Here is a 12,221-nt window from a genome sequence, read left to right on the forward strand (position 1 = left end):
GGGGGGGAGGAGCGGGATGAGAAGGAGGAGAGGGAAGGAACAAGCACAAGAGATGGAAGGAACGATAGGGACTAAGGTAAAGATTGATAGCAGGAGAGGGAGATGAGGGACTGAGACTGAGAGAGTGAGAGTTAAAAAAAGGAGGCCCAAGAGAGGGAGAAAGAGAGCCTGAGCGATGGAGGAGGGAAAAAGATGAAATTATTTTCTTCTTCACTGGCTTTTACTTTTTTTTTCCTGCTTACAACTTTCTTTCTAGTCATCTTTTTGTCTTTTTTCTCCTCTTTCTTTTCTCCCTCTACCTTTTCTCTTATCTACACTCCTTGTTTTCCTCTGTTCTGTCTTCCCTTCCCTGCCTTTCTCCTCTCCCCTCCTCCATCTGTGTGTTATGGGTAGGAGTTGGGGAGAAAGTACGTGGGATTTTCCCACAGCTCGGCAGGACCAGACCCAACCCCCACCAGCCACACACTCATTTTCTGTCTCTCCCTCCACTCCCTCTGTCTCATGTCAGAGGGGAGTCTTCAGGAAAACCACCCATATTCCACCACCAAGTATTCTGAATGTTTGTTGGAACTCTATTCCACTCGTTGTTCCATGAACATCAACTGTGTGTTGCCATAGCAGCAGGACAATTAGAAGAATGTTACAGAAGAAAAAAATATCTCTGTTAAATTCTCAATTAAAACTGCTTTGAAATTTTTAGAAAATCCTTCAAATTCAATTTGTTTCTAAAAGAGGACAAAGCTGCCTTAAAATTGCATGAAGACTTTTGTATGGATTTTCCTGAGTCATACATTTTCTCAGCTCATAAGGGACCAGCTCTTTTCTCGCCATCCATTTACTGCCTCTTTTTTGTGTCCAGGTGATGGGTTCTAAGAGCTCCTTCGCCTCAGGTGTCCAATGGTGAACTTTTCATGAGGCATTACCAAGCATGGTGGAATATTGAATCCCTTTAAAGTGATGTGGCTAGTATCAAAGAGGCATCTGAATGAGGTGCCCGAATCCCCTTAAGTGGTTCCTTTCAATGTGGAGGTACAGTGATTCTAATCCAAGATCCAACCTGGATCTCCATGAATAGTATGCCCAAACACAGTGTCAGGACATTTCATTTCAACTTTTACGTATTCCTTTAGTAATTATCCGGAAGTCATGGTCATAGATGAGGATTGACACATGAACTGACAGGTAAATTGAAGGCTTCGCATTCAGACTCAGCTCCCTCTCAACCTCGCTGAAGTCCAATACCAACTGAGAATGTGCTTGAATTAATGCTGAGTATAGGAAAAGAGCTCACTATGGTTTTACAATGACCAGATGCCTCACAGTTATGGCCCCAGGGATTCCATATTTCCACAGTACCTCATACAGCACATTTGCAGAGCAAAACCATCTGAAGTCTTCCACAACACTTCCTTACAATAAATGTAGACTAGATGAGAAAACTCTGATGACCCCTCTAGTAACATTGTAAGAGTGAAGAGCCGATCCATTGAACAGCCAGGACGGCACCTGCATTGTTCATTTTGAATCTTAAAAAATCAGCCACATCCTCTCCTCTGGCACAAAAGCATCCTGTTACGACAGCAGTGCCACTACTGGTGAACACCCTCTGGTCCATCTTTTTTTTTTTTTTTTGCAGATTGGAACCAAGACCAATAATATCTAAATACATCCAGAACCTTCAGTACCTCAAAGCGAGTTTTATCAACTTCTTGCCACTGCAGTGCTTCTTTAAAGGGTACTTTTTGTGTCTCTTTCACTAAGTTTATTTTATTCAGGTTTAGAAGTTGCTCAAAATGTTTCTTTCACTATCAGAAAATGTCCCCATTCAAGGTTAACAGTTCTCCTAACTTCTCGAAAGCAGCCTGGATGCTCTGACGGTCAAGGTATGCCCTTAAAAAGTCATTATCCATGACTTACCCTTGCTCCAACACCTGAGTTGAATATATACTGAATTGTATTTTGGGCCTCCTGTCTATTAAGTCAGGAGTAAGCAGGACTAACCAAGGCCTTTCTTTCTCAGCTTGACCCTTCCTTCACCATTGGTGTCCTCCAGCAGGTTCTTGAGTTGCTGTTACTGCCAATAACCTTCTGGCCACCCAATTTGCAAAGCACCAGACCTCTTCTCATAACTATACAGGTGGTTGGTCCACATAACAGAAACACCATGTTATTTTATTGGGCATCTGCATGCTGCCCTCCTAGGGATGGTTCCGGGAAGAGGCCCTAGTTATGCTATTATGGGCGAGTTGCTCGAAGACACCAAAAAACTTGCCATCAAATATTTTAATTTGCAAAAGAGATTATCATAAATCTCTCAACAAACTGGCTTGAGAGAAAAATAAACACACACACTCAAGTAAATAGTGTGGTTATTATTATTTTAGGTGTGTTTGAGTGTCAGATTTACCTCTGCGGCCTGCGTCTCCTGGTGCAACAACGTCAGCCCTGTCAGGTCTTCCAGGAAGGAGTGGGAAGAATTAAAAACCTTGGACAGGAACTGGAAACCTTCCCTCTCATAGTGGTCCAGGACCTGGACAACAAACAAGGAGAACAAAAAACAATTCCAGAAGATTTAACAGAAAAGAGCAAAATTTCTGACTGAAGTCACAAGTGTGAAAAAACACAATTGTACCTCTACACCTTTTACTGCACTTTAGACATTTCTCAAAGTGTTTTTCCTCACCAAACATAACATGCCTGGTTAAAGCCACTTTTTAATCTGACCTGTACACTTGGAGTTGAGGGGTGAACCATGTTAATGAATTACAATTTTAGAAGACACTTTATGAGGTGGCACAAGGACAACGTTCTCTAAAAGTGAATAATAACAATGATAATCTTTTACAGAGTAAAACAAAATATGCACCTTTGCCACTCTGGTGCTTGAGCACAACCTCTGTAATAACTCAGCACCTCTGCAAACACACCGAGATGTTTTCCTTGATCTCCTACCAGTACTGACTTCAAATACCCACACCTTTCCACAACACACACACACACACCCTCTGTCCTATTGACTACCTTCCTAAGCTTGGCTGAACCTTTCATGGATGCCCACAGACCCTCCTCTGCAGGTGTAGGGTTACCTCTGCCTCAGACATCAACACACTTTGTGTCCATTACTACTTGTGTGTGTGTGTGTGTGTGTGTGTGTGTGTGTGTTCGCAGACTGACCTGGCGTCTAATCTTGGAGCCAGACACACCGCACACAATACACACTGACGTGTCCCTCGTTCATCTTTTCAACTTCTCTTTTCTTTCCTTACATCTCTTTTATTTCTTTTGATTCTCTACTTCCATCGATGGGATCTGTTACATGAGATGCCAACGGCTAAAACTCACTTTGTTGTAATATAGCTGCTTGTGACACAGCGAGCAACTCAATAAGTGTGATGATGATGTGATGAAGTTAATAGTTATGCTGAGTTACCCACACAACACACACTTGTGTGGCACTATTTGGAAGAAAAAGCTTCAAAAAATGTATGTAAATCATGCTTTTGCAATAAGGTCAAAAGCATGATTACTAAACTAGTTTCAAGACTGGTTTTAGTCTGGATAACAAGCTGTTGACAGAAATCATTAAGCTAAGCTACTAATTACGAGTCTTCAACATCTGGATTAGATGGTTCACTACACACACTGTATGTACAGTGTATACACAAATATGTGATGCACACATGTACATATGCACTTGTCCAATAGCTTCCTTCCTCATGGAGCCACATGAAGTTTGCAAAAGCAGTATTATTTGTAATAGTAATGATGTAAGGGGAGATTTCAGAAAACAAGAGGTGAATGGTTTCATTTTTGACTGATGCAGAACTAATGAATAAAATGTTTTGAGGTTCCACTTCAGTGATCGTGCTATGATCTGACACTTACTGCACACTAAGAACTATGAGTAAACAGTTCCTAGTGAGTCAGTGGCTTCCTTTTCAACATATATAGTCTCCACGTCAGATTAGACACTTTGGCTTGAAAACACACAAACTCCATACTGACTCATTTAATAACCACTCAAGCCTGCTAATATTTCAGAGAAATGGCACACCACACAAGAAGCAAAGCTCACAAAGTTTGTGTTTGTTTGTTGTTGTATACTTGTCTACGGTATAAGTAAAAAGAACAACAGACAACAGCATATAAGTATTAAAATCTAGAGTATTATTCTAAAATGAGATATGACATTTGCAGTAATTGAACCTAATGTTGTGTGAAAATAACTACTAGTATACAGTACATGTAAAATTACTTATAGTACAGGGCAATCTGTGCTTTTTTAATTATTGAGTGATTCCTGAAAGAAAATTATTTATGAAAAGATATGAAACATTCCTTACTGATAACAAGTGATAAGAAAAAAATGAAAAAGCAATAATCATTTAGTCAATAAAATGTCAGAAAAAAAGTGAAAAATACCTGTCACCATTTGGAGCAGAACAGGGTTGAGCATTTAAATTGCTCATTTTGTGTAACTATCATTCTAAAGAGTAATAATAGAATACTCTGCCTATTATTTTGTGATTAATTGATTATTGTTTGGTCTGTAAAATGTTAGAAAATGCACAACATGTCATCACAATATCCTGTGAATCCTAATGATCATTTTTTACTCAAAATTGAAATTTCTCAAATACATCTGTACATGTTTAGGCCCAAATCTGATCCAAAATATGAGTGGACAGCACCAATAAACCACGGATCAACCTTAGCAACAAAAGCCACGGAACAGTTGGCCATTTGTGGACATGTTTGATAGCAAAGTAGAGGTAACAGATAACAACTTTTAGGCAGCATTATCTTTGTTTTTTTTAACTAACTATTATAACACCATCTAAATGACAGAAAATTACAAAAAAGCATGTTGTATCCCCTTAAAAAGTTTAACAGGGAGGAAAAAACTGTGAGCTGTGTTAGTGGACAGTTTAGTGTCTTTAAAAAAAACATTACATTACAAATTAAAAAAAATGTTCTTGCTATTAATAGTGCTAGCATATTTGGTAGTGTTAGTACAAGTAGTTGTAGTAAGAGGTGCCTGGCACCATTTTAGACAAAGCCACGTCAGCTGTGATTTACTCTCTGGCGTGTAGTTTTATTGGCTCGCAGCCCCAGAAAGAGTTAGGAAATACACACACTGACACACGCACACACACACAGAGCGTGAAAAAGCCCCAACTCTACAGGAACTGCTCCAGCCCAGACAGGGGCTGAATTGTTTTGTTTCCATAGTGACCTGGCAGCACACAGCTGACTGCGGCACACAGACAGACATGCACTCACACACACACACACACACACACACACACACACACACACACACACACACACACACACACACACACACACACACACACACACACACACACACACACACACACACACACACACACACACACACACTACAGTGAACGGACTGATAGATGGACAGAGGGACACACAAAAGGGAAGATATGGGGGAGGGAGAACAGGAAGGGAGAAAAGGTAAGACGGAAGAGCAAAAGAGCGGATAGATGGTGGCTAGAGGGAGAGATGAAATCTGAGGAGGCGGGAAAAAGAAAAGACAGATAATCAAATGCAAAACAGAGAGGGAAAATGTGTGGGTGGGATTAACTGAATCAAAACATATTCACCAATTTTACTACATAACCTTTATCCCTTCTGCAGTGAAGGGATCGTCTTTCCCAACTCATGTTGTTCATTGTTCTTGACTACACAGGCTTCACCAAATCCCTATCAAACCATATGAACCCCCTGTGTGCAGACCAAATAATCTCATCAGTCACACAGGCTGAAACATGACACTTTAAGATGGGGTGGAACTTCATACTTTTTTTTCAGAATTTTTTTTCGAAAGCAGCGTAGGTGGAGAAAAACTCTAAACTTTTAGCTTACAAGCCGGCCAGCTCCCTCCCCCCTCTGCCTCTTGGTTTCTCCCTCTCTCTGTCTGTCTGTCTTCACATGAAAGTGATAGATCTGGGGCTTTATGACCTCTTTATAGACACAAAGACTGCATTGAGATCAGGAGAAAAAGAGAGAGCGAGTGAACCAGCCCTCCACTCATCACAACACCCTTTCTTGAGCCCTGCACTTCCTCTCTTTACCCACCCTTCCTTCTCTTTCTTTCCCTCTCCCTATTTAAAAAAAAACAACTTTCTCCCTCTTTAAGTTATGGTTTTCTCTTCCTCCCCCTGGTCTTACACTAATGTACAGGAACCAATCATATCACTGGATGCTGCTAACTGGCCAGTTGGCTGTGGACCAATGACAACACAGTAAAAAAAAAAAGACACAAAGGCAATTTCTCCCACTCCACTTGGCTGATTTGGGATATGTGTACCCTTCAACAACACATCTACACACACACACACACACAAGGAGCAGTGGTGGGAGCTAATTCTACTCATACGACAGTCACTGACATCAATGAGCAACTGCTCCCTGATTGCTACCATATGGGTTTTACCAGCATTTCTCTGCGTGTGTGTGTGCGTCTTCAGTATTCCTCAAGGAACAACATTTCAACAGAGCTCGACTGACTTAACAATGTGGAAATTGGAGAGATGGGAATCCCCCCTTTTTCTGCTAAGGCTGCATTTTGTGTTTCAAAACAACTGTGTCACATAGTAACTGATCCTGATCTGACAAGCGAATCCAAACCTTCTTCTCTGCATCTAATTTTCAATCTTTCTCGCAAATCCGAGTTTACAGTCAAAAAACCGCCTTGTGACTTAACTGGATTTGACAACACATCATTTGAACTACTAAGTTACAATTTTGTGTTACTTACAATTGGTGAGCAGGCTGTGCATTTGTCAAAGGCCAGACTGGCAGGCAGGACGTTGTCAAACCTTGAGAGGAAGCCTCGGATCTGTGGAAAAGACAACATGTCACAAAATCTGACTGGCATGACACAGAGGAGCAGAATAAAACATTAACACTCTTGTACAAAACCACATGTATATTATTTATTAACCATAGAAAAACACACAGATGAAATCACAAGGTAAACAAGATCAAAATCAGCTGGGTTTTTTTGTTGTTTTATTGCAGGATAAATGGGAGCATTTGGACCAAAAGTCTCTGAATTGAGAGGGGAAAAAAGTGTGTTTATACCTTTATTCCTTATATGGAAAACTAAATATAACAGTAGTAAAGTAGTAAACATTAAATCTGGCACTTGAAAAATTTGGAAGCAGTTTGACTTCCTGTGTTTTTCATGTTTAAAAACTGTGCTAAGAGCTCCCTCTGGTGTCAGATAGTTTTTAAAGAAACACTTTCAGTGCATCTCTTACTGTTGAGAGCCTTCACTCCTATTTATGTAATAAGTAATAATGCCTAATTACTTCGGCATAATTGTGGCCCCCACCCACCCACCCACACACCCACACATACACACTGACAAATTTTTAGCGACATGTTGAAACACCAATCGTCTCCAATATATTCTTTTCATCACTTCCCTCCTCCTCAGTTAAACCCACATCCTCCTGTTGTTTTTTTTGTGTTTGTTTTAAATAAAAGCTTTGTCCCATTATGTCTTTTGGTGACGCACACAGACCATAGCACGAAATGACTTCCTGACTATAATTATCTGGTTTTGAAACAGACAAATATATAACATTTGTGACCAATTATTGTGTAATTCACAACAAGTGAACATAGGGTGGAAGTTAAAAGCTTTCAGTTCTTGGCTCCGCAACATCTTCACTCACCCCCATTTCTATTCTTGTTCATGGGGCCAAATTTGCACTACCTGGGGCTATTTGGTGTCCTATAGCTATCAGACTGTGATCTCAAAATGTGCCACTTACAATCAAATGTAATGTGGTACAGTGCTTCAACTTGTAAAGCATTTCAATTCCCCTTTTCCCCCTTTATTCTTTCCTTCAGTGTCCTTTATATCTTCGCATCTGTGTACTGATCATTTGTATAAAAGCTGCACACTGAAAGAAATACAGAGAGAGGCATGAGAAGGGACGGACAAATTGAAATATGAGCTGCGGTAACAGGCAGTGCAGATACAGTATAACATGAATTTAAGATGGAAACTAGCAGATCATTTTAAAAAAGGGGTGAGTGGATAAGTCAGACCAACAGGGAAGCGTGGGCAAGTACGGTGGGCCTGAAAAGATTACTAGCTTGACATAAATCTACACAGCTGTTATACAGCACATACATTGAGTGTAAAACGTATATATATGTATATATTGTAAGTGAACATATGTTTTCCAGCGACTATGCTTGTATGCTTTCTGCAACTAAATAACCAAAGACCTTGTATTCATTTTTATATTGTATAATAATAACAGTTTCATGAACCTGTTGTTATGACTACTTCACTTCTCAAAATTGACTTATATTCCCTCGATTTCTAAACGGATGTTTGCTGTGTTGTAAAATGTATTCTTGTTTATTTCTATTTTATTTTATATTTTATATGAATATGAATCTTGGTGTTAGCATCAATGCCTCTTTGATGTTTTTAATGTGAAGCACTTTCTGACTTTGCGAGGGCTTTAAATAAATCTTACCTTACGTATTTAAGAAGGCCAAGTCCAGATGTAGAGTTGTGAGTTAAAAGCATGTCACTGACGCCTTTATTTACAGATTGATTTACATTGCTGCATTAGTGATCTGTGTATATCAAACATACTGTCTGTATCTGACTTACAACATTGCATGTGCATTAGGGTGAAGTTTAATGCTATATCTACAATTCTTTAAATGGTAATTGAGACAAATTTAGCCCAAAACAGTATTTCTTTGGATTTTATATATGGTCAGAGAAATATGCTGCTTGATGAGTTCTGGGACAAAGCTTGACATTTTTCCTCAAGACAATGCTTACAATTCCAGAGGTAAAAGTGTAACGTGGCAAAAATGAAGCATTTATGCAAGAAAAGTGGTTATACTGTGCTCAAAAATGTCCTACAGTATATTTGTACTTATTTCAACCACTTGTAAATGAATCAGAAATACATCATGTAGTTTCTGTACATCACCACAAGCTGTCACTGTGGCATCACAAAAAAGACACGCTACCCAAGTGCAGAATATAGTCATAGCATAGATTAATGGAAGAACTGGTATTCCAGCCATGATATAAACAATGGACATACAAACATGCAAACATTCACACCCTCATGCATGTTATTTACCCTAAATTATTCTTTCTGATCACCATTATCCCATTTCCTTGTCATGCCCTCCCTTCCTTCTCTGCTCATTTGCATGTCATTTTTCTCTGGATTATTTGGTTGAAACACCATTAGCAGTAGAGGTGTCAATCAAATGGCAGATACTGAGATTCTCAGGGTGATAATGATGCAAATGGAAATGGTGTGATACTTAAGTATGTGACAACACTCAGTAAACAGAAGGACACAGTTTGGATAGCTGTGAAGCATCTACTCCTCTATTTAATAGTAATCCAGTGCAGACTACATCATATTTGTTTCAACTATAGTATGTACTATTAAAAGGTTTTGAATTCATCAAAGCATTTTTAGAAACATATTCCTTTAAATAAGGGTCTTTTGGTATTGGTGAACTAGGACAATCTTAGTGGATTTTTTTATTGAAATGATTTTATGTCTTTTTACTTATTTGGACTTTTTACACTTACGTCACCTTTTAGACTTCAGACCATGTTTAACACCATAACACTATAACAAAAAGCATGATGTATCACCTTTAAAGGGTCATCAGTATTAAGTAAGAGTCACATCTCTGGTGTAATACTAATAATCACACCTAAGTTTTGACAGATTCTTTAACAAATCAATTTTATAGATTAGGACTATATTAAAGAGTACAAGTACTTTAATTAAAGAGTAGACTTGCTCAATGTGGAAAGTGCCTCGAGATAACTTGTTGTTTCATAAACAAGACAGAACAGGTTTCATTTCAGTAAATAATAGACATGCTTACAGAACCTGCAGACGAAGCTACATATCACAAACTTTCTTCCTCTCACAAATTGTTGGTATTTTATTCTAGGTCATACATTGCAAATATCTGTATCTTAACTATGGTGGTTTAAGGGTATGTAGAGTCCTGTGTCTGAGGTTTGACTCCCATCTTTTGTTTTAAACACACTGAGTGATCACATAGCGGCCAAAATAGAACCTCCACTACACTGTCATGTAAATAAAAAGTACAGATGTGAATTCACCTCTATGAATCTTGTCATCATAAATTATTGTCAACACAATCACAGATGTGTTGATTCAACTATGGTATTTTTTACAGTTGCAGTGGTGTTTTAGTGAAACATGGTTCTAATATTTTGCTGCTCCCAATGTTCAAATGAGATGGACAAAATATTACAATCAAACATTTATATAATGCAGTCCTGTATTTATTGCATGGCTGCTGTATTGCATTTCACTACATTATGTAGCTCCCTCCTTCTTTTTCTGTTTATTTAGTTTACATAATAACAGTATAACAGCTGGAGTTTTCACTTGCAAGACACAGCTTAAATATCACCCTTTTTTTATGTGCCAAATGTTGAGACATGATAAGACAATGAGAGGTGCTATTGTCTCTTGATCGTTGTTATTGGCTTGCCAATCAAAGCTCGTTCAAAATGCTGAAACAAGACAGGTGACCTAGACCAGAGTCACATATTATCTACATTTTGACCTCCTTCAGTAAGATCTGGTTAAATATGTCATGTGTTTGCAACATTTAGCTTGTCACCACTTGTTACTCTACATACTGTATGTCATTGATGCTTTTGCAATCTCCGAAGGCAGGCTCATGTCTGTTCCAGTGATTTAAAAAAAAGCAACAAGCAGCAGCGATTTATCAACCATCCTTCTGAAACACTCTCTGTATCCATCAGAGATGCTGACCCTGTGGTTATCCTTGAAAAACAGCATTTACTTGTTTTCTTATAGGCCATGCAATTATTAACAATTGAAATGATGACATTGCTTTTTGCACAAATTGATCCACAGTATGTAGTAGGTAACATGGTGTTAAAATCTAGCTATTAGCTAAATTGTGCATTTGTTTATAGTTGCTGGTCAACACGTTTTTCTGTCCATTTGTTGGTCAAAGCCTGAGAGTAAAATAAATAAAACACACATATTGCCTTTGTTAAGTATCCTTTTGACTATTTTTGAGCATCAGCCTTATCCTTAAACTTCTCATTTAAAAAAAAAAACTATTTTTGCTCACACTGGGTGCAAGCACAGTGACACGGAAGTAGGGACATCAATTTTGTCTCACAGTTAGAGTGAGTGAGCTAGAGTGCTTTCAAAAAATTTGCTCCCAAATCTAGCTTCCAACAAGCACAAACACACATGCACACATTCACACAGGAACCTTCTTTGCAGTATTGTGTCAGTAAACAACAGCAGCCCTCTCATTATAGAACAGAGTGCTCTATCCTAAGAGAACCTTTATTTCTATAGCAACCCCGCAAGTACCAGAATGTACAGATTTAAACGATCCACTTAAATACACAAGAACAGTGAGAAAAGAGGCCATTTCAGACTTTAAGTCTTATAATCACACATGGATATGGGGGCAAGTCTAAAATAGGGACACAGTCAATTGGATTGAATGTGGCATATGGGGGTAAATGGATGAACAGAATGTTCTCAGTATGAAATATGTGCCTGCATGATGTCTGACCTGATGTGGCACGAGACCCAGGGAGGTGGGTGGTTCATTCATTCTGTCATCACTGCTGCTGGCCACTGCATAGCCTCTGGGTGATGAGACAAAAAAGAGAGAGAAAGACACAGAGGATGATACATAATATTTTTTCTGTCATTAAAATGAAGCCTTTTTGAATTTGAATTTAAATTTGAGAGAAAGAGAGAAAAGGGGCAGTAAATTACCTGAGCGCCCTACAACAGTACACATTTGATATCAGGTACGAGCTTATCAATACATAATATGCCACTGAACTAAATAGAATTTAGTCAACTTTATTGAGAACTCTTGCTTAAACTTGCATATAACATCAGATGTAAGATCCTGCTTACTAGTAATTCTAGCCAGATTTTAAATATTTGACGCTCCACAGAATTACCCAACAATAACGAAGATATCAAGTCTCACACTGTGCTCAGAGTGGATTTGCAAAGTAAGAAATGTCTGTCAAACTGCTGCAACATTAATCCCTGTGTGGCACTTTTCTAAAACCTATGCTTGTTCCAAGGTAAAAATCCATATACAAGTTGGGAGTATGGGCCTTGAAA

At 38.7% G+C, this 12,221-nt stretch overlaps 1 protein-coding gene across 4 annotated transcripts in view; it reads right to left on the reverse strand.

Moving 5' to 3' along the window:
- Positions 1 to 12,221, reverse strand: part of atg7 (ATG7 autophagy related 7 homolog (S. cerevisiae)) — a 284,172-nt gene that overhangs the window by 30,556 nt on the left and 241,395 nt on the right. For all 4 annotated transcript variants that reach the window (XM_062416634.1, XM_062416633.1, XM_062416631.1 and 1 more), the window contains 3 exons: positions 11,650 to 11,725; positions 6,791 to 6,871; positions 2,408 to 2,530 (listed from right to left, as the gene is read on the reverse strand). In XM_062416634.1, coding sequence (XP_062272618.1) covers positions 2,408 to 2,530; positions 6,791 to 6,871; positions 11,650 to 11,725 — 280 coding nt within the window. The remainder of the gene's footprint in view (positions 1 to 2,407; positions 2,531 to 6,790; positions 6,872 to 11,649; positions 11,726 to 12,221) is intronic.

The sequence above is a fragment of the Scomber scombrus genome, chromosome 3 (genome assembly GCF_963691925.1).
Source record: "Scomber scombrus chromosome 3, fScoSco1.1, whole genome shotgun sequence".
NCBI lineage: Eukaryota > Metazoa > Chordata > Actinopteri > Scombriformes > Scombridae > Scomber > Scomber scombrus.